Here is a 24,081-nt window from a genome sequence, read left to right as displayed (position 1 = left end):
AGTATTTTAGCTGATGGGGTGGGACTAGGACATTCAATGTAGGCAGCTTGGTTTTCACCCCTTCCTTTATTTTATGTAGTAGGATCATGATCAGAAGTTTTAAAGGAAAGAGTAGTAACTTCAATTTATGCCTATCTGGAACAGATAATGTATTTATAGTTGGAATATGCTTCAAGGAAAGATTACGTCAAGACTTTGGCTCTATTCCATTTGATTGAATGTACCATCGTTGGAACATTTCCTTTTAACTTAGGTGATGAGTCATTTCTGACTCAGGCAAAGAAAAAAAAATCAATCTGTAAAGAAACCAAGCTTTGAAATGAGAGGGACAGCCAAGACAGAATAAAAATATGAAACTCTGGAAATCTAGATGTGAAATTCTCTAGCATCTCCATTTTGTACACTTTTATTTGTCTGGTGGATAAGTAGTGAAGAAAACCTTGCTTAAAAAACTATCTCCAATTAATGGAAGCTACTGTCAATCTGGTAATAGAATAAATGATTTAATTAAATATTCTTGAAATAGATCTTATTGTATAACCAACAGTAGTTGACTTAATGAAGTGCAATATATGATAGGTTTCTCTTTCTTTTGTGCTAAATTCTTTGAACCGTTAGCTTTCAGTTTGCTTCACTCAGGATAGTGAGGTGGTGGTTGCTGCACAAAGGTATAAAGGTGGTGGTAGGGGTAGGCAACAGAAATGTAAGTGACAACCCTTTTGCTCGGATGCATAGACCATACAAAAGTGAAGTCCTTGTGGTCTTTTTGATGTTGAAGTGGCAGAGCAAGGCCTTGTTCCTTGTCCTTTATCCTGTTCTGAGTGAGGCCTTACAGAAAAGCCCCAACATCAGTGCCCCTATTGTGTCCTTTGTGTGCTAGAGTTATGTTCAATGTTCACTGTTGACTTGTTCTTACCAGTAGTCACAAGCCATTCACAAATCAGTGCTTTTTCTCTTTGAGAAGGGACCTACTGAAGTGCCAGCTCTAGTTTGGTGAAGCCCTCAGAGGAATAGGAGCAACAGGAGGCGGAGGGGGAGAGAGGAAGATAAGAAGATATATATTTGTGGTGGACAAACTTATGCAGTTTCACAAAGGGTTTGAGGAAACATGAAAACATTTTAATAAAATGAAACAATATTAAACTTCTACATTATATATACTAGCTATTTGCTTTCGCTTTATATTTTAAAGTCAAGGGAAATAGCTGAATATTTCCTGGATATACACAGAAAAATGTAAACTTGCAATATTTTGCTTGATGTTTCTCTCACTTGTGTTTTCTTATGCAACTTCCCCATTTAGAGGATAGGCTGGGTTAATCATTGTATTTGGCTGAATCAAATTTCAAAGACAGTTTAAAGGTAGTTTGTAATGCATCCTTCTCTTACTATCTTCTGTACTGAATCACCTTGCAATTGTGAATATTGCAGTCTTAATCTTATGTTATGGTTGCTGGCTAATCCTTTTATTATTTGGACTTTTGTCTCCTGTCAAGCTGAAGGCATCATTACCTCATCTTAGAAGGACCAAAAAAAAAAAATTCATATTCTAAGGAGCAGAACCCTATTAATTCTAGGAGCTTTTATTTCTACTTGCTGGTGCTTTATGTTTTAGTTGCTCCCCTGTCAATGTGGAAAGGAGCCAGCTGTGTTAGAAGTAGCATCTCAAGAACATGTTCTGCCACGTCAGCACTTCATCGTTCAGTTTTGCTATGCTGAGACTGTGAAGGAGGCCTCAGCACAACGTTGATTCTGTGGATATTGGTGGCTTTGATCATAAATTACCTTTACTCAAGTGTTTACCAGCCTTGATGGTGCTGGATTCAAATTTCTGAATATACTGGAAAGCGCTCTGGCCTAAAATGTTTATGACCACTGAAAACTTTACTCAGATTCCTTTTTATACAGCAGTTCATTACCATACACATGCTCTTGTACAGTTGCTGCAGCTCTCTAATGTTTTGCTGTGCCATTTCTTTGTGCTTTAGGTTCTCTCTAAATCTAATGGACGTGATTAAAGAAGCTGACACCATTAGCAGGTAAAGTGAATATTGCTGTGGTCTCTCTGACATCCTTAGCCTTTGATTTTTTTGGCATGTGGATTAATACAGTGTATCGCAAATATTGTGGTATCGGCTATTGGCTGCCACAGGTTTCTAAGGGTAACCACTGTAGGCTGAAATAGCTTGTTTAAGGAAATAACCACAACATATAATTACTTTGTTAATTAATATAAAAGCTCTTTAGTTTTCTATAGCTTCCTTTTCAGATTCATTACCATGAGTTAGAAATAATCATTATAAATAATGAAACAGGATTTTTATTTAAACCTCTGTGTGAAAACACGGTCTGGGAAAGCAGGCTTGTCCTCTTTATCAAAATGGTTTTGGGAGCTAGCTCCTGCTGAGCCATTCTCTGGAGGCTAGGGGCAGAACTCAGCTGAACGCCTTGTGCCAAGAACAGCATTTCAAACAGGGCAGCATTTTGTTGGGGAGTGTGAGAAAAAATGTTTTTTTTACAGATCATGTTGACAAACACAATCCATTAATGGTTTGTTAGTGTAAAGAACACCACCTATAAAGCAGACGAAAATAGTTCTAGAAATACCTTTTTAGGCCATAGCAAAGCCTGATATCCAGCTATGATTTCCCAGACACCGACAAAATCTTTTTCACTTCAGCCTTGCCTTGTGGGGATAGCTCTGATGTACACTCTATTTTTACAGCCCTGTGCTGCAGCAGGCAGACTGTATTTAGGAATGGTCAATTAGCACCATCATTTCTAATCTATGGTATGTAGCATGTCAGGGAAATACCCATCTGAAATGTGACACAATTATGGAAAAAACCACGACAGATTTAATGGATCTATCTACAGTGTATTTTCCACAAGTCTTCTACCTCCTTCCCCAAAATAAAACGCATTGGGACTGTGCTTATAAAAATTTGTAGATGCCAGTTTTGAGGTAGAAGGTTCCTACAATGGCCTTGCCAGTCAAGAATGAGTAATCTCTGAGATGTTTGGAGTCACCAATCAGTTTTATTTTTGGAACATGCTAGTTGCACAGTTTCTTAACCTTTAATTGGTTATACCTTAAGAGCCATTTTTTTGATTGAGGCCTGTGATATATATTAATATAACCATTGCAATATAACTAATAACTCCTGTGGCACAACATATATATATGTTGATTCAGTTGCTGTATGTGTATCCTTTCAGTAGAGACTAGATAGGCAGTGGAGAGTGAAGGAAATAACCGTAGACCAGGAAGTATCCCAGAAAGCAAGGGATGGATGTGGAGTCCAATGCTCTTGCACTATCAGCTGTGAAACTTTATGGGAGGATTGAGGCAGAGGTACCAGAGGAAAGGCAAGCAGAGGAAACTGGAGGAAGAATTAAAAAAATTGTTGGGTTTTGTTGGTAATGAGACATTATTTGAAGATGAGGAACTGTTAAATTATAGATATGTGTGATGTAAAGCCTCTGTGTACTTGAGATAGGTAGTGGGATTTTATTCAGGCAGTGGAAGCACAAATACCAGTGACGAAACTGGTCATTTTGAAACCAGGTGTGTATCATCAGCACTGGATAAACACATAGGAGGGCATGCTTTTCATGACATATTTTCAGCAGTTGCTGTAGGGTCGTAGAAATTTTTTTTTTTTTCCATTTCTGTGTCTATTAACACGAATTGAAAATTCTTCATGTTGTTGCTAGGAATTTGTGGGCTTGAGTAGAAAGCCGCTGCCTTATATGGTCCCATTAACACTTTCTTATTGTAAAAGCTTCTGATGGATTGCTGCAAACTTGAGGAAACTGTTATGACTGTATTCTGTTAGATTTTGTTTAGGACAAAACACTGCAAGCTGCTTGGGTCTGTGCTGAGAGTGCTTGGCACTTTTACAGCCATGTCTTTGGGTACCGTTGCACAAACCATCCTGTGTATACAGCGCAGCAAGCATTTCATTCAGACAATTTGAGACAGTAGGTGCATGCTAATTCAATAATTTTCTTTGGTCCTTTTTCCAGTACTTAAAAAATTTTATGTCTCTGAAATACTTCTCAGTGTATCTTTTCATTACAATCCCCTCACAAAAGAAACATCCATTCTCCTCTTGAGTATTCTGCCCCGAATCTCAGGAATTACTAAGGAAGGTTAAAATACTGCAAAGTCATACTGACTTCGTTGCATCTGCAGATACAGCTTGGTTTGCAGTTGCTCACTGTTCTTAATGCAGAGGTCTAATTTATGGTTATTTGCTGCTTACTAAATTTAGATTGGACAGTTTTGCTTGCCTGGTTTTGAAACAAAGGTGAGGTATTTTACAGTTTGCTTTGGATTTGAAACTCAGTTTTTGTAAATTACTCATTAAGTTAAATTTTAAAAATAGGGTCCTCTGAATTATGTTTTGTTTCGTTTACGTGGCGTGTTTGTGGGCCAAGTTCAGAAGGCTGCTCGTATAGAAAAGTTGTTGCTGATACGACTCCTTAGTGTTGACAAAGTGTTAACTAATAAGAGTAAAAAGTTCTAAGTACCCCTTAGAATTACTGGCCTGTTCAGACAGGTGAATACTTCATATGAACCCTCATTCTAACTTGTCTGATGCCATGCACAAAACACAGGTGCAGCATTGCCATCAGAGGCAGGGAGAACCTAAACAAGTGAGGATGCGCCATCCCCAGCTTTAAACCTTGACCCCTGCTAACATCTGATACTGGTACTTAATCCTTCAGTCCCTCTGGGATCTGGAGACTCTCTGGGTGGAGCGAACTGTAAGAGACTTGGAGCAGCTTCATGTTTGGTTGTTCGTCCTACTCATACCTAGATGGAAAACAGTCTGTATTTTGGTTAGACTTCATTGACTTAAAAGTGCATAAGAATCGTTTTGCTATTCTGATTTCTATTTCAAATATGATAAAATGATTGGTAGAAAATTATTCTATGGGCCCTATATAGCAAAAGGACATATGGGAAATTACGCACAGAGGTGAAACAATACCAACACTTGCACCATATCTGGGACTGATGGTGTCAGCCAGGACATGAGGGTGGAAGAGTCTCTCTTTTATTCTGTTCAGGGCAGTGTGGTTGTTCGAGGAAAACGCTTTCACTGAAATGCTCGTTTTCTTGGGTGGTCTTCTGGATAGTTACTGTACAGATGAGGAGATTGTAAGTTAATAATTAACCAGTCGAACAACTGAAGAGCAGTAAATAAATATTTAATTTCAACTTTTAACTTTAATGAAATATTCCAAGATTTTAAAAGTATTTTTAGTGTCTTTTTTTTCTTTTCTGTAAGGGGTGTGTGTGTATAAAAACTTCTTAATGAGAAGTTAGTCATAATCCTGGTTTTGACAGTGGCAATTTCTATAATTTGTAGTATATAATCAACTTTCCACTGCTATTCCCAGTTTTTTGCTAAAAAGTTGATAGTATTTTCATTGCGACAGTCCAAAAAGCAGCAGCCTTTTGAATAGTTGCAGGAGCACAAGGCAGGAATAATTCAGCTTTTTTTTGTTTTCTTTTTCAAGCTTCTTCCTGCACTGTTGATCTTTCCATGAGCTGAAATGGCAAGGGATTTAGGCCTGCACTGTAGTTTAGTTACTCTTGGTCAATCTTGTGTTACCTCCTTAATTGATGTTACTTCTAACTGAATGTATTGGAGCAAGAAATCTTACATTTCCTTTATGCATTAAGCAAGGTCACTATTCATGAAAAGCCATCACTTGGTGCTTGTGACTGATGATTCATCCTGTCCAGCCAACCAGCGTGGAAATGGTCAAGACTGCAGAAGAGCCCTCTTTCAGCTGTATTTGTTAACTTCATCAATTTTCTGCACTAGAGTAGCAATTCTATTGACTACTAGATTTTGCATCCCTCTCCTACTATGTGCTGTCACTGTAGCTGAGTCACTGCCTTCGGCCAGCGCAGGCCAGATGCTGGATTTGCCTTTTGGCTGTTCTTTACAGTTGCGGTGTTTGCTATTTGCTTTGACCTTAACGCATATCAGACGGCAAAATGCTTGAGCGTTGCTTTCGTAATTGAACCTCACATTTGGCTGCTCATATTTGGTTAGCAGCTGAGCAACTCGGGGCACTTGTGCTTGCTCAGGAAAAGAAGGAAACAATTTTTTTTTCCTCCTATAATATCCATTCACCTTCTCTCTCATCTTACCTTAAAAGAAACCTCAGTTTTTCACCTTCCAGGTTCCGTGATGTGTGTTAAAGCTTCTTGCAGGTTTTCTATTTAGTCTACCTCACTGTTACTCTGAGAAGCTCTCCAAAAGGTGCCTCTCTAATGATGTCTACTTCTACAAATATAAAATGTGAAACTATGGCATTTACAGATAGAAGAACAATATATAATTTTATGTGTTACCTATTTTAAAAAAAGTTTTAAATTCACCTTAAATAAGCAGAGGGCTTTTAAAACTCTTTTTTTATTCTTATCAATGTAGTTAGAATGAAAAATGTATAAGCATCTCGTAAATAGAGCATGATTTGGAAAGGTCAAAAAGTTAAATTAAAATGAAGAAATTTGTTTTCCTGTATGATCCATTGAGTTTTTGAAATTAAAATATTTCCTTAAAAAAAAGAAAGGATTTTATTTCTTTTATTGGGTTAATTATCTTGCTAAATAAAAGTTTCAAAAATTTGGAACTGAATATCACAGAATCACAGAATCACAGAATCACAGAATCACAGAATGTTAGGGATTGGAAGGGACCTCGAAAGATCATCTAGTCCAATCCCCCTGCTGGAGCAGGATTGCCTAGACCATATCACACAGGAACGCGTCCAGGCGGGTTTTGAATGTCTCCAGAGAAGGAGACTCCACAACCTCTCTGGGCAGCCTGTTCCAGTGTTCGGTCACCCTCACTGTAAAGAAGTTTTTCCTCATATTTAAGTGGAACCTCCTGTGTTCCAGCTTGCACCCATTGCCCCTTGTCCTGTCAAGGGATGTCACTGAGAAGAGCCTGGCTCCATCCTCATGACACTTGCCCTTTACATATTTATAAACATTAAGGAGGTCACCCCTCAGTCTCCTCTTCTCTAAGCTAAAGAGACCCAGCTCCCTCAGCCTCTCCTCATAAGGGAGATGTTCCACTCCCTTAATCATCTTTGTGGCTCTGTGCTGGACTCTCTCTAGCAGTTCCCTGTCCTCCTTGAACCGAGGGGCCCAGAACTGGACACAATATTCCAGATGCGGCCTCACCAGGGCAGAGCAGAGGGGGAGGAGAACCTCTCTCAACCTGCTGACCACACCCCTTCTAATACACCCCAGGATGCCATTGGCCTTCTTGGCCACAAGGGCACACTGCTGTCTCATGGTCATCCTGTTGTCCACTAGTTCCCCACTAGGAATATGAGATACTGTATTTGTGTGGTGTTTTTAATTAAGAATGTGTACTAAATTTTGATAAATATACCAGGTTATTAATATTTGTTGATAACATTGGGTCGTAGTTATTTGCTGACAACATCAGCAAATTAGATGCAACCCTAAAACATGATTTAATTTGTCAAAAACTGAATTTGCTTCTTACTGGTGAAACTGAAGAATTATGCTGGGTCTCTTTAAAGTCGTATTCAAATTAGGCAGCTTGGAATTTTCTCTTGAGATGAGTTTGAGAATTTTGCATTTGGGCACAAAAGAAAATTTATTAGTTCCTAGTAAATATTCTGGTAAAGCACAATGACAAACAGTGTTGTGCATAATTGGCAGCCACTTGCCATTTAGAGCTTGAATGGAATTGTTATTTCAGATCATTAATAAGAACTTTGTCAGAATTGATTGCAACTTGCAAACTCTGCATCTGCTGTGACTGACTTGACTGTATGCTAAAATTAAACTCCTTCTTAAAATGCTTTTGAAAAGTACAGCTGAAAAACACTGTGTAAGTGCTGATGTTGTTCCTGGCATCACTTTAAGCCCTTCATTACAAATTGTTTTGCAAAGAAAATTACAAAGAGTTTGTGATAAAATGGTAGTTACCAGAGGTTTAGCATTGTTGACGTAAGACATCTTTCGGTTGTTGTTATGCCATTCAATTTTTATTCAGATCAAGCTGAAGCAAAACTTTCTTGTATCTCAGTCCTAGAGTGAGAAAGGCTGGGGCATAGACCTATGTATTGCAAAGTGGTAGGGCACAGATGTTTGGGTCTTTTAATTCTAACTGTGAGTTCTCTTCATTTGTTTAATTTTTTATTATAACTAGAGTCTGCAGCCGTGGCCTCTCCCATGAAGAGCAGTTTTATTGCAAAAACAGAATATGCTTCAAATTGTTTCTAAAGGATTTGTTGCTGTGAGCTGACCTTCTAGTCTGTGCTATGCAACATAAAGAAGTGGGGCATGTGTAGAGCTTGGGTTAGAAAAGGAGAGATAAATTCAAAGCATCATGATTGTGTGCAATTTATGAGAGGAGCATGAACAAAGAAAGAGGAAACAGGACCTGACGTGGTCATGAAATACAAAGGAGTAACCAGGTCTGTAGGGAGGTAGTGTGTACTTTGTGGCTGCAGGATGAGGAAGAATGAAAAATACTGGAGTGAGGGCAGAGAGGTTGAGCTTTGATGGGGATGGGCCTGCAGGACACAGAGTACTTGTGGGAATCTGGGGTGATGCAACATCACGAACAGTGGGGAAAAATGAATTTGTAGTAAAAAGTTAGGATATTAGTAATTTATAGTGGCATGTTAGGGATTTGCATTTCTGCTGCTCTATTATCCCTACAAGTCTTCCATGCTGGTTATCATAGGTTATTCATATGGTACTTGGGGGATGGAGACGTTATTAAGCATCAAATAGCTCACAAGCACCTAGCGAGATTGGCGAGTGTGCATGTTGATTGCTAGCACAGAATAGCCCTCCTGTCTGGCCTGTGTAAAATTAACCCATTTTTTCGGTTGATCGAGCTTGATACACCTTGTTTCTGGATTGCATAGCTCCATCTGAGTCTCTTGGTTTTATTCTTCGCTGCCATTGTACACATTGTGGTTTATTGTGTGTCAAGTAAAGGAAAACTAATTTCACGTCTTCCAAGTGGTGCTAATACAGCAGGTCATGCAATGATGATCATCACTCATTGAAGTGTTAAAAGGCAAGTCGTTTTTAGAGAGGTGAAACAGGATTCTCAGCTGGGCATTATGCACCTTGGTGCGCTCTATAAGACACCAAAAGGTACTAAATGCAAGTGTCCTGTCCCTAATTATGAGGAAGCGTAAGCAGAATTTCTGTATATTATGTTCAAAGAGAATAGCAATGTTTGATGTTAGAAGGGAAGAGTGGTTGTTTCCCAGCACACAAAGAAATAGTGGAGAGTACTGCTCACCAGCTGGCATGTTTACTGTGTTGCTAAGTTATGGACATACAAGTGTTAATTGTGACCAGACTTTTGAACTTTTTTTTTTTTTTTTTTTATATTCTGATAGTTTGATCCTTCCTTCATTGCTCAGACTTTTTGTCATAATTTGTGAAGCCTACACAGCCTTGTAAGGAGTGTATCTTTGGCAGCCAGTGCCCTGCATCGCTTATACCAGTTTTGCGTTAATCTGATGGAAGAGTGTAGTGTGGGTTTGTCGGGTTCCAGATTTAAGGTCCGCCTCTAAAGCAAATCTAGAAATAAAATGCAGACAGCCCCCCCCGTCCGCCCCCCCCCCCCGAGAGAGAGAGGGAGAGAGAGAGACCCGCCTAATTAGTCAAAAAAGGAGCAAATCTAGAAATAAAATGCAGACAATCCCCGTCCCCTGCTCCCCGAGAGAGAGAGAGAGAGAGAGAGAGACCCGCCTAATTAGTAATTCCAGTGCAGCCCACGTGCGGCGTGCCTGGTTCAATGCAGACCCGGTAAGCTTAACCTGCCTGCAGGTAAAGCACCCCCAAAAAATCCTGACCCGAAATATTAAAGATTCGTGATCCTTGAGTTCAGACAAAGCACAACCGAGGCACGGTATCAACAAACTTGGCTCTGACTTTATTAGGTCCAACACTGAGGCAACTCAATATTCAAGGAAAAGAAAGAGAGAGAGGTAAAAGAAAGAAAGAAACAGAGAAAACAGTTGAAAGAGAAAGAAAAAGAAAATATTCACCACCCTGAGATCCAGCGGCGTCCCGCGGGAAATGCTTCCTTCCTACTTGGAAGATGGCGGTGAGGGTCCCGCGTGTTGAAGTGATCCAGCCTCTTTTATAGAGTTTTTCGGCAGAGTCATGTGACTGGGAGCCGTCAGTCAACAGTTCGCACCAATCACAGGTCCGAAGGCGGGACATGTCCGGTTCCTGCGCCGTAGGATTGGCCCCTTGCCAGGCTGTCACCGGAGACACGCATCCGGAGGCGGGTGGAGGGCGGGCGCCTAGCTTATTGCGCCATGTTACGTTGCCAGGCTCAGGCATTCCAGGCAGCCGCCATAAGATGTCGCCCGAGCACGTGGTTTACGATTTCTGAGACAATGCTAAAAAGGAAGGGCCAGATTCCCACAGGGTTATTATGAATGTGTAAGTGATTGGCTATTGTGAAATTCATCTGTGATTGGAATGATTGCTCAAACATACCTTTAACCAGTATACTGCTGAATCACATCATATCTGCTACTGTGTGCAATGTGGTTAAGCAGCATCCTGAAGTCTAGAAGTGTATGAACAAGTGCATTGCTGTTGGAACTAGGGAAGTTACCTTAGCATTGCGCTCAAGCAACTTTTCAGCCCTCCTCTTAATTAACTAAATACAGACTTTTCTGCACATCTGACTATAAAATGTTTGTCAATTCTTTAATTATGCTTAATTCTCTAAACTTTATCAAACTTATTAAAAAAAATCTTTAAAAAAAGTTGTGAAAACTGACATTAGATGCCTGAAGTCTTGTATCAATACTAAATACAGTGTATTTGTGCACAAGCAGGTTTTGTATTTGTGCACAAGCAGGTTTTGTATTTGAAGAGAGCTCTTTCATGTAGTACGCAAAGGTTTAAGAAGGGTCCTTGGCCAAGGTTTGAGGTTAGGCATACTTAAAGGAGAAATAGCATGCACATTCTCAAAAATGTAGGGAAATTAATGTTTGCAAGAACTTATTAGGATTTGTGGTCGCTTCCCACCACTGGATGCTTTTGCATTGGTGTTGGATGATTTGCTAAATTATACGGTTTATTTCAAACAGGAACTAAGCTGGAAAATTCACTTGGTCCTTTTTATGTTAGATGACCATGGTAGTCTCTTCTAGTTTTATAATCTGTTTATGTATAAAAATCAATACATATTAACAGTAGTTTTCTGTGTATAATATCTTTTGGAAATCAAGTGACTGATGGAGAACATACAGCTTTTCAATGATGAGAATATTCTAGGACTGTTCGGATATTTTTTGTGTAAGGTGTCTGAGGGCATTTCTGTTCTCATATTAGATCATGCTTCGTGCACAGGCAGAGGGAATTTAGTGTAGTGTAATTTCAGCTGAAATTATTAGTAGTGTTGGAAGTAGGGAGTTTCCTCTACGGCAAATGAATGTTACTTTTGAGTGTTTTTACACTGTGTGTTTTTTGTCAGTGCAGCTGAATGTTGAATCGTTAGTATTTCAAAAGTAGGAAGAACTTAAGCATATCTAGCTATTGATGTGTGCAGGAGTTAGAGTTTAGTGTGATGATAGGAAATAGTATGTATTTCCCTTATGGAAGAGAGTCAAGAGATAACCAGCTGTGCATTAAGAGAAAAGGGGTTTTTTTTGGTTGTAGTGTGGTGTTTGGTTTTTTCGTGTCACTGATTTGATCTGTCAGGAAACTGCTTTTGAGCAACTCACCCATTCTTGTGCTCAGTTTAATTCCAGTCAATGTATCTTAGACTTCGGAGGAGCTTCAAAAGTGATTATTCTATCTCTTGGTCTTTTCAGCCATGCCTGTGATTACTAATGTTTTTGTAAAGTGCTTGAGATGTTTTTGGTACTTCCTTGACATGAACAATAATAGTTTATTTTTCTTTTCTGTCTTTCTAATGAAACCATCACTCAGTGAGATGCAAAGAAATTCAGGTAGTAATAAGATTAAAAAAATGACTTTGTGTTCATGCTCTTCCATGGAAACTTATGTTTTAGACATATGTGTCAGTAAGACAGATTTCTTTAAAGCAGTAAGAAAATAAAATATTAGCACTGATCAGAATTTATATTTCTCTAGACTTGAAGAACCCTTAGCATTGTTCCGTACAAAAGATCAGGCTTAATAAATGCCTAGTGACATATGAGGATAAAATTGGAGAACCTCAAGTGGTGAGATTAATGGGGTGCACCAAAGATCAGGATTAAGAAAAAAAACCAGTTTTATTCTTTTTAGTTTATCCATCTTTTTCTGGCTTGATTTGTTTTGGGTGTTTGTTTTTTTTTGTTGTTGTTGGTTGGTTTTATTTGTGGGAAGGGAGAGGGAGAGGCTTCATTATGATCTATCCTGAACTCTTACCATGGGAATAGGCCATTAGGCTGCCCTGAATGAATTCCTGCTTCCAACTCAGCGGTGATGGCTGAGCTTTAGAATATATTAAAAAAAAAAAAAAAAAAAAAGAAAATTTCCAGTCTTAATCTGAAAATGTCTTCTCATACCCCTACAAACACCAATTGTAATCCTCAGTGTATTTTATCAGAGTTTAATTATCTTTACTGTTAAATCTGTGCCTTATTTCTAACCTGCATATATTTATCTCTTCTTTTTGTCTCGTTACGTTTTGTTACACCTTTGAAAAGAATTCTAATGATAAATTCCTTTCCCCCCATGTAGTGGGCTATAGATGGTCATCCAGTGACCCTTCAATCTTTTCTTTGACACACTAAATAGATTGACCTCTATAAATCTTTTATTAGTAGTGATGTTTTTCAATCTTGTTGTCATGCTCATGGTTCTGTCTTGAACCCATTTGTGAATGTCTTTGAAATGTTGGCAGCAGAACTGGAAACAGTGATTTAGTAGCAGTCACAGAGGTAATACAGCCTCCCTATTCCTTCTTGATATTTCCCAGATTATATATAAGCCATTAACTATATTATCCCATGCAGCTGTGATCCACCGTGGCACTTAGTGTTTGTCAGGCTAATTGCTTCCAAGAGAAACTGCATCATGTTTTTTGTTCCTGGATGTGACCTTCCATTTAGCAACCCAAAACCCAGATTCGATGGAAGCTCTGACTAATCTGCCAGTTTTGTGTCTCCCCTCTCTGTTCTCCATGACCTGAGCAAACTCCATCAACTGCAGCCTTGTATTTGCTCCCATAAACACATTGCATTTATATTGAGAGAGCAATGAGTTTTGTGGCATCCTCGCTACAAGCATTTGATGATATGCCGTTCAAAATTCAAGATTAATAAAATAGTCAGTTCTTAATTTGCTCTGAATCAAAATTTTACTGGGTAGGTTTGAAACATATAGCAAAAATGTAATGTTTGTGAGGTAGTGGAAGTAAAACATGCAGAGAAACAAGAGGTTAATAAAAGAAGGGCAGGAAAATGCAATCAGACATGCATTTAAAGGGCCACAAGCACCTTTTAGGCTCCTGTGCTTTGGAAGATAATTACTATTTTTCTGAAAACATTTTGTAGCCCTTTTATAAGGGAAATTATGTTCTTTGCTTTAGATCACTGTCCAGTTGAGACTCTAATTAAAAAGCAATTTAAGAGTCTTTAGGCTTCTAATCTTTTTTTCTTTTTTCCAGGTTGCACAGTGGTAAAGAAAAAATTAAGTATTAAAATAAGGAAAAAAGAAGTTCCTTTCTTTTAAAGAGCTTTTTGAAAATTATGAGAGCCTTTTCCATGAAAAAGATCAGGATACTTTTTTATTCTTTAAAGCATTTGCTGAGTTTTGATTAACATTTTCAATGTCTTCATGGTTTTTTTTTTTCAAGAATTGAAAAATGTGATTCTTTGGAAAAAAAATTGATGGAAATAAAAATCCCCTGGTAATGTTTTCAGTTTAAAAAAGGGGTGGAGGGATGGAATAGTAGGTGTTGGGTTTTTTGTTTGTTTGGTTGGTTTTTTTTAAAGGTGTTCTAGACTTATGTTAGTCTAGAAAGAATGATAATGTCCACCAGTTACTTTTTCCTGTTTAATGTTTAGCTAGTATATATTGCATATTTATATTTATGTATTTGTAAATATATATAAATGCTTAACCCTCTACTTGCAGCAATCTGTTGCAAATGCATACAACACAGGTCGATACGCTGCCTCTGTAGTATGCAAAAAATTTACATGCCATGCAAATCAATAGTATTCTATTACTGCGGTAGCCTGAGGAATGTGGAGCAACAAAGGTATCTTAATGAAAATCCTAGGGTCACTTCAGCTATTGAGGCAATCCTCAGAGAATGCAAATGAGTTGAGGGCTTATTTTGAAATTATTATCTAAACTGGAGGTTTGGACGCACTGGAACCCCACTAATTATCATGTATGCTTTGGGGCTTCTGGAAGGGCAGAAAGCTCTGCTTAGTTGTGTAGGCAAGCAGAAAATAGGAAAGGCACATGTTGCACTGACCTCTTCTTGTCTGAGTCTGATTGTCTGGTTTTTGACCTCATCCATCTATTTGATGAAGTTTGTAATAATTGTGTATTTTACAGATGCATATGCCCACGCAAGTAATTTTTTTTAATGTTATTTTTACTTTTTATATTATTGAGACATACTTGGACTAGCCATTCAGACAAAAAAAATGATACCTCAGTGTTAAGGAAATCATACCATGTGTGTAAACTGTTGGGGGACACCATGTTCTGTTAAGGATGACATGAAAATAAGAGTGTCTTAGTGATGTTTGCTGATACTGCAGTCTCCTGTGGAATATGCTGTTTAAGATGTAGAGACTATGTGCAGAAGTAGACCTTCTTTAAAGCAAAAAACCCACAAGATCTGCCCTTCCCACCTGACAAAAAAAAATAACAAACCAAAACCAACCCACCAAACTACCCCTTAGCCCAACCACCAAAACAAAGCCTAAGGACTTTAAAAATCACGGCATTTAATAAACTTAGTCACCGTTTTAGGAAACACCATGTTAATTCATTTTAATTTCTTTGATAATTCTTCCAACAAATGCTTGTTGCAGGAGGTTGTCAAATGTAGGGCTGTAAAACATGACTGGTATGAAATATGTATTTTTTTTTTTCCACTACTTTTGCTGCATTATTAACTATCAGTCAAGGAGAAGTGGTAGCCTAATTAATAGTGATACAGGTTTAGACTTTGCTCTTATTGACATAAACATTGTGTCTTAGCCAATTAATTATCTAATCTTGAAAGAGTTTACAGGAAATTGCATGTGTAAAAAAGGTAAGTACTGCTTTTGTCTATAGCAAGGCTTTGGTTTTTTAATCAATTGCATTCAGTGGTTGCATTGCTACAATGTACATCTAGTTATATATTTAGCTAAATTAGGAAACAAAGTAATCAATGAGGTGAAGGAGATGAGTGCCCACATCTAACCACGCAGGAAGCCTTGTAAGCGAATATGAGATCTCATTTTGGTGAAGCCCGGCAATGAAGTGACTGTAGGAGGGAGGCTGAGTGCATGCCCCAGTCACCCTGCAGTGGAGAGGCTGCTGGTCAACACCATGATCTCGGGCAGGTCATCATCACTGCTGCACTTGGTCAGCGCAATTTGCAATTTCCATGATAATAGAATCTTTTATTTTGGAAAAGACCTTTAAGATCATGGAGTCCAGCCATAAACCTAACACTGCCAAGTCCATCACTAGGCCATGTTCCTAAGTGCCACATCTGCATGTCTTTTAAATACCTCCAGGGATGGTGACTGAACCATTTCCCTGGACAGCCTGTTCCAATGCCTGATAACCGTTTCAGTGAAGAAATATTTTTTAATATCCAATCTAAACCTCCCCTGGTGCAACTTGAGGCTGTTTTCCTCTCAGCCTATCACTTGTTACTTGGGAAAAGAGACCAACACCCACCTCACTACAACATCCTTTCTGGTAGCTTCAGGTAGAAAAATTTCTTCACTGAGTATGCATACAGCTTTTAAAATACTTGAAAGGGGCAATGGTAATAGTCATATGAATTCTATTATCTTCTACCTTAAAAACCATTTAGTGCTAGTAAGATTTCCTAGCTTTCCTGTAGCACCTCATTTATTCCTACTCATAAATATTGGACCTGAAAATCATCAGTGGTCCCCTTAGATCAACAGTGTTGTTTTGGTATCTATCTAGGATTTAAAGTTCATTGTTCAGAGGTCTAGAACATATGATTTTTGATGACTCCTCTAAATATTAGCCTTGAAAGTTATTACTGTAGCAATAGTGCTATTAAAACTGTGCTAGAAAAATGTGGGAAATAGATTTTCCTGATGGGAATTACTGATTTTTGAATTAAAAAAGAAAAGGTTGCTCAATTTTTTTCCCTATTGTCAACATGCGAAATGTAATCAATTGTTTTCTTGAATCTGGAGTTGTCCCTTTATTCTTCCTGATAGGACCTGCAAATAAAACAAATCTTAAAATGCGTTGATTAAAGCCATATCCTAAAAAGCTGATGTTTTGCTAAAATGATGTGGCTGATTCTCAGATAGTGGCTATAAAGGGATTGGTTCATTCATTCGTTAACAACAAAAAAAAAAAGACAAAAAAAAAAAAAAGAGACAAATTGCTTATTTCCTGTAAGTGGTCTATTAAATCACCACAGCATTGCCACTGTACTGAGATGTTTTGTTTCTATTATATTCTTGTGTTTGTAACATTCATGTACTGTACAAAAGCGTGATTATAATTTTTGTGCACGGAAGGTCAGCAGTAAAGAGGGGAACAGGCAGTTACATATTCCTCACAATGTGAGAGCAAAGGTTGGCCTCCACTGAGTGCTCGAATATAGAATGACCGTGTTATACAGCCACAGAGCACCACAGAAAACCTCTTCCCTCCCGAATGAAAAATAGATCAGTGTGAAGATGCTTTGCTTGAAATAATGCCAATGACATTCGCATATTTTTGGTTCATTTATGTCTAGAGTTCGTCTATGTCTACACCCTAAATGGTCTTCTCAAATTACTCCAATGCTGCACAAGATATTAAGCAGTTTATAAAGTGTTCTGGGCATTCTTGTGGAAAAGAGTGAGAAACAACATGACATTTACAGCAGAAGTTTATTTGAATCCAGGATTTATTTGGAGTTTCCTATTGAGAGCTTCCCTTTATCTGTTATATGACATGCAGGTTTATTTATCTACGCAAGTCATGGATTTGTATGTTATTGTCACTTCTACTAATAGCTTTTTCACAAACCATACTGCAGTTGGTGCAGTTGCCCAGGCTTGGTGGAACATCTTCAGGCTTGGGAGAGGACAGAGATTCCCTAACCAGTGTCAATGGACTTGCCGTACGGTGGCAGCTCGTAAAGTGAGACAGATGCAATATCCATACCTCTGATACTGCTAATATTCATTTCCACAGGCTGCTTCCTCTGTGTCACCCATTTATTTTGTGCAGTATATACAGCTTGTGTTTCCCAAGTCTTTGCCCAGTTTGCTCCCTGGTGTATTGTCTCATTGCACTCCTTGTGTGTGTATCTCACTCGGACCTTTTAAACCTACTAACATTTTTTTTTTTCAAATAAAAATAGAACTAAGAGCAATGAATTTTTTGTATGGAGAGTCAGTGTCATCTTCAGTATTTTTATACTACTGAATAGTGCAGTCTACAGAATTCCCAGGAAATACTTTTAAGAGAGGTTGAATCAAACGTATTATTGTTACCTGGGATAGAAGGTGAAGAGAAATCAGTAAGTAGCTCTCAGTGCTTCCTTGTCTTTCAAACTATTTAGTGTAACATTGATATGAAAAATAATCACACTACATCTTGGTACTGGATTGGTCATTTATTTCGATGCATCTGAAATAATTTTGTTTTAGATGATAGAAGGCAGGACTTCTGGGATAACATAATATCTAGTGTAAAAAACAGTGGTTTCTGATATGAGAAATAAAGCATGTAATTTTCCTTGATTTATTTATTTAGACAGAAAGAGACCGAAAGAGATATTTCCTTTCTATCCACAAAGGATTACTGAAGAATGACTTTGTTTTTAAGACCTATTTAGTACTTGATTTAAGACACTAAGGGAGAAAACCAAACAACCCGTAACACTAATGAACTGAGAATAAATGAGGAAAAAATAATTGTGTAATAAAATATCTTCAAATCTGAGATTGAACTAGAGAAAGAATGGGGAATCTCAAGGTTTCCACTTCTTTTTTTTTTTTTTCAGGCTTAGACAAGCTGTAACAGTTGAGATTAAGCACAAAAACATTATTGGGAAAACCCTATGTTGTATTCAAAGGCTAGCTTAAAGAGTAAATATAGTAGGGGTAAACTGCAAGAATGTGGTGGAATAGTTCTCATTTATAAATGAAGTATTCAATACCAAATGTTTAATAAAGAATAAAGCATTTCGTACCTACTCAGTAAGGGATCTTTAGTATATTTCTTAAATAATTTCTTATTATAGTTTCTCTACAGTTATTTTGTATTCTTTTATGAATAGGATTAGATATAGATGTTTTGCCTCACCTGGAGGGTGTTGCAATCATGGCATATGGTATTTTTCCTTATGCATCAGAGTTAAAAAACCTCACTGCATGTTCTGCTTAGAAAACTCGCGCTCTCATTGACTTTGGGCAGAGCATCTTACTTTTCTATATACATCACCTTACATAAAAAATAAGTAAATAACTTCAGAGAGAATGTACTGAAAAAATAGTAAATAATTTTTATGATAACTAAATTACAAATGATATATTAAGTCCAAAATAGTTGAGATGCCAATGAGGAAAGTTGAAAAAAAAGTCCCAGCTGGGCGATTGATACTTATGATGACAGAAATCTTTCTGCAGTGTCTGGTTTTCACATTCCAGGAAGTCTATCTCTTCTTATACACTGGAAGCAATGAATGTATTTCCTGCCTTGGGAACTCATGGCAGAGCAGCTTTGAGGCAAGCCAGCACACGGTCACATTTGTTGGGCTGAGTCAACTTCTGGTCCTAAACTGACAGGTGGTTTTAAGCAGTTCATGAGGGATTTAGTTGGTGTGGGGCAAAATGCAGCCTACAGGTCAATGATATTTGGATAAGCAGAAATTATTAACCAATGGCTAGTACTGTTACCCTTGTTTATGTCAGATAATGCCATTCTTTTTGAGTTGTTCAACTGAAATAAATTAAAATACCTTCAGGTCGAAGACATATTTGCTGTGCACTAAAGGGATGATAAAATTGGCCTCATACAATGAGCCAGATGTTTTGGTCTTTGTCAGAAAACAGTATTGGAACAAATGCACAATTACTAGGGGGACACCCCCCACCCACCCAAACCCCAACATTATAGTTTTTGAATGTGTTTTTAGATTTTTCTATTATTTGCTAGAAATATGCTACCATGGTATATGGCTTGCTTCTATTCCCACTGAAGCCAATAGCAAAACTGCCAGTGACTGATGGAAAAAGCCCATGAAAAATGCCTCAAAAGCATTGGTTTCATTTTGGTAAATTGAATTTGTTGACCAAAAAATTAGATTTATAATTGTTTGTTTCAATCTTAGTTACAGAGAGACTGGCGTCTCTTTACGTCAATATCACTACATTTATTCCAGGTAACATGCTCTAAAAAAGATGTATTACCTAAATATTAAGCCAAAATTGGAAGATAAGCTCTTAGCAATATAGAGAAACAGAATACAAACTCAATGTGCAATGTTCAATAATAAAAAGCTCAATGCTAGCTCTTGCTAGTTTGCATTAATATTTTTGTTGTGCTTACAGTGCTTGTTTTCCCACTTGCTTTTTTTTTTTTTTAACTTTTAACCCTGAATTGTTTCTCTGTCAGAAATGTCTATGTATCAGTAATAGCAATTTTGTGTTGAAGTTATTGTTGCTGTTAAATAGGGCAAGAAGAAATGTTTGCTTCTTGTAGTGTGAAGCGGGATGGCTTCATTTTATATATTTTTTTTTGGGAGACTGCTATCAATAAATCAGCGTGGTTTAGACAAGTTGTTGATTAGGTTCAGCTCTTAATGCTTCAGCAACACCACAGTACCACTGTGGAGTTTGGCTCAGGTGTAAGCCACTATTTTATTTTCTTTTAAATACCTTTCAAAAGAAAAAGCCCCTACTTCACAGAATCTCAAACTGGGCAACTATTTACAGAACTCTTTTTCTTGTGTACCGCTTGCTAGCATTGTGTTTGCTTCTTACAACAGCACCTACGCTTCCCGAGAGCCTTAAAAACACACTTGAGGTGCCAGATGACTGTCCTCCTGTGCCAATACTAAATATAAATTTTTCCACATGAGTCAACTGAATGAAGATCAGATGTTTTAAAGAGTTTGATTTTCATTTGCCTAAAGGCTGCTCTGCTAAAAAATTTTCAGTGACCTCATAGCTGAAAGTGACTGAAAATTTGTCCTTTTAGCTATTAAATAACTCAACTGTTCTGCACAGCTCTGTGAGCTAGGATTATAATTTTTGTGTTCTAATTTTTGTAATTTGATTTTTGATTTATATGAAAGTTGCATAGACCCTGAGATATGACTGTTGGTACACCTCTTTGGCTAAAATTTGCCTAATGCATTTCTAGGATATGAAAATGCTCTTAAACTAGATCAGCAGTCCCTGGTATACTAGGATAGAAGGAAAAATCCTCTCTTTGGGTGTGACTTCATTATGTTTTCTCTCTTGAAGTTCTGAAACAAATTTGCTGTGCAGCTTGTTTCTTTGTTCCTGCAACCTCTGTCTTCTTGTAGCTGGCTCTAGCAGCTCCAGCACAACACATCTTCTTAGGCTTCTTCTAGCAGGAACTTGTCATCCTGAAAAAAGTAGAGCATTTTCCAAGATGTTCAGGCTATGTGGGCAGCTTTTGCTAGTGGAACAACCAGTCCTCCCAGTCATGCCCCTGCGATGCTATGTGGACTCTGTGGATACTGTGTGGCCTCTGTTATTCTATGGGAGACTCCTTGATGGAGGTGGAAGCTCATCCATAAGATATGGATGAGATTCGTACTTGCAAAAGTGCTGATAACTAATAAAGTGAAATCGTTCCACTTTCCATAGTACAGCAAGCAGAAAAGGTGCCTGTCACTTACGAGTCATCACAGATCTCGGCTCCATCAGGAGGGTGTTTTTTAAGGTGCAGAAGCTGGTGGCCCCAAGGCACAATGTAATTAATTATTTAGGTGCCTCTGTGTGAGTATTTGGGTTCAGGATGATATTCTTGCATGGGTATCTGTTGTGACTGGAGAAGCTAGAGGTCTGTATTCAATATGTCATAATTTCTTGAGCCTGTGGTCATGTCTGAGTGTTAGTTGATGTTTTTTTTTTTTTTTGTGATCTCATTTAACATGGTGCAGGACAGCACCTTTCTCCACGCTCATCTAAAGCTAGCTGTGCTGTGCTGACTCTTGGTGTGCTGTCATCACACTGTATGTGGAAGGGCACTATTTCAAAATTAGAGACGAGGTGGTGGAGAAGAGAGATGCCAGCTTCAAGCAGACGACATCATTCAGGGAACTATTTTATCTAAGGTTAGTGAAAGATCAGACACAGTATCTATCAGCTGAAGCAAGATCAAAGTAATCTATTAAGCACTGAGACTTATAACTCCATTCCTGAACTGTCGTGATGTACTGGTGATGTACTTGCAACGTTTTGGTAGTATTTGATAGGTTTGACTGTTTATTGACACAAATATCCTCTGTGCTGCTCTAAGTATCTATTTTTCTGTTCTTGGATGGAAGTTAAAGGTTTGGGTAGAGAGGAGTAAGTGAGAGAAAGCATTTAATACTGACAAAGAGGTAGTACACATAGCAGTGGCTGAGTAAACATGAAAGAGAATGTCCCCTGTAGCTGTGGTGGGTTAGCCCTGGCCAGCAACCAAATGCCTACCCAGCTGCTCGCTCACTCCCGCCTGCCTCAGTGGCATGGGGGGGAGAAAATAGGATGAGAAAGCTTGAGTGAGTCAAGATAAAGACAGGGAGACTGCTTATCAGTTACTGTTGTGGGCAAAACTCAGTTTAGGGAAAGTTAATTTATTGCCAATTAAAATACATTTTGGGTAGTGAGAAATGAAAGACATTAAAACAACACCTTTCCTCCCATTCAGAGGTTCAACTTCACTCCTTCATTCCTGACACCGCTAGTGTCCCCCTGCCCTGAGTGGCATGGCGGGCGGTGGTGTGTGTGGTCAGTACATAGCAGTTTTTTCTTGCCACTCCTTTAAGAAGGACTGATTGTAATGGGGTGTTCAGTGGTATTTGCGTTGTACGGGAAGTCCTAAGGAGTTACTTGATAATGTTATGATATTATGCAAGATGGGAAAACAACCCCTTGTCAAGGATTTGTAAACTTTGCCTGAGAACTGCTGTAAATTCCTTAAGCTTTTCTGTAGGGGTTTTTGAAATAATGTAATACCACTTTCATGTTCTGTGAGAATGCAGAACAATGTATTTGTATTTGTACAGGATAGTTGTTAGGAAGAGAGGTAAAAAACTGGGAGATCTGTTGGATTAAATAGTGACTGTCAACAGATGTCTTTGCTGCAGAGCTACTTTGCAGCGAGGGTGTATTCATTCACTCTTTCTGTCACATTTTTCTTTATTAAGGTGCAGTTCAGCTAAGATTGAATTCCTCTTTGGCTGTCCATAAACTGTGAAACAGAAGAATGCAGAAGACTGTCCCGTTGCCTTTTTGTACATGAGTGATAAGAGCACAAGATCATTACTACAAGTTTGCTGCAAAGATGAGTTCAGAGGAGAAGTGTATATCTCCAGCTCACAAAATGTCCACTCCATCACATAGAAGTGCCTCCTCTTCATCATCGTCTCAGAGGGATAGGAGGCAGGTAAGGAAAAGATCTGGACGTTTGTAACATCTGGTGAAATGATTCATTTATTCCTGTAATGTGGCCATTAGTTCTTGCTAGCTAGATATCACTGTAGCCAAGAACTGTTGATTTTTTTAAATTTTTTTTTTTCCACTTTCAAAAGTGATTTGAAAAAGATTCAGAAGCAACATGGGCACTATGTGTAGCACTGGAGCAGGAAGGATGTAATCATGTGGACAAGTAGGAAACATACTCTGAAGTCTTTTGGGAAGTGGTTTCTTTGGCAGCGTGAACCTACAGTTGCTTCAAATTGTTTTGTGTCCTCTGTGAATATCTCTTTTTGTAAATCTAGCTACAGAGATGTATTATCTTTTTACAAGGTGGTATTTCAATTGAATTTAAATATCATATTGTTCATCCTTTATGGAAGCACCTAACATTTTAAATATTATTTTGTTTACTAGAAATTTACACTGATTTTCCTGAATCGTGTAGTACTAGTCCAGTTGTGTTAGCCTTCCATTTTCAAGAGACCCTTGTCTATGTGGATGTAATACATCTTTTCTCCAGGATCCCTTTGAGATGAGGACTGTATTATTTCCCCTCAAAACAACTTAGGCATTCCTGTGTTTTTTTGAGGCCTGGGTGTATAGTCTGGCCCCAGCACCAGTGGGAGCACTTCAGAAAGTTATCAGAGCTATCCACTAGATTTCAGATAGGTTGTTACATGTATATTTACAAATGCAAAGGTTGATACTGAAAATTTGATTAGAACAGAAACATACTTTAAAATTTTGATCCGTGGAAACCCTGAATACTAAATGAGCTTCCTAGTTAAACATCATCATGTTTAAAAAAGAAATGTACAAAATGTAAGAATATAACAAGTTTATAATCTAAAATTTGTGAAAGTATTTTCATGAATGCAATACTGGCTTCTTTTCAGCTTGACAAGGAAAAGAGGCAGGAAAAAACTTTAATTGTTTGCTGTGGTATGCATTTACTTGAATGGCTGTAGCTCAAGAACATTTTCCCAGCTACTCGTATCCCAGCTGTGTCACTATTTTCTTAGCTGCTGCTCAAGTAGTTTTTTTCTCTTACCTGACTTATACAAATTTTGAAAACTGAGAATTTTGATGAAAACTGTAACATTTACAGCTTTGACTATGAATAGTCTCACCATAAGGTATGTTTAAAATGTTAAACCAGGAGAAGAATTCTGATGTGTGTTTGATAACAGG

At 38.0% G+C, this 24,081-nt stretch overlaps 1 protein-coding gene across 1 annotated transcript in view; it reads left to right on the top strand.

Moving 5' to 3' along the window:
- The window catches only part of OSBPL6 (oxysterol binding protein like 6), a 99,690-nt gene that overhangs the window by 26,759 nt on the left and 48,850 nt on the right, over positions 1–24,081 (top strand). Inside the window, exons 2-3 of the mRNA XM_068407352.1 lie at positions 1,989–2,039; positions 22,620–22,858. Of these exons, the coding sequence (XP_068263453.1) occupies positions 22,757–22,858 (102 nt within the window). The 5' untranslated portion in view covers positions 1,989–2,039; positions 22,620–22,756. The remainder of the gene's footprint in view (positions 1–1,988; positions 2,040–22,619; positions 22,859–24,081) is intronic.

Source organism: Nyctibius grandis, chromosome 9, assembly GCF_013368605.1.
Source record: "Nyctibius grandis isolate bNycGra1 chromosome 9, bNycGra1.pri, whole genome shotgun sequence".
Taxonomy (NCBI): domain Eukaryota; kingdom Metazoa; phylum Chordata; class Aves; order Nyctibiiformes; family Nyctibiidae; genus Nyctibius; species Nyctibius grandis.
This window is presented reverse-complemented; position numbering and strand designations above follow the sequence as displayed.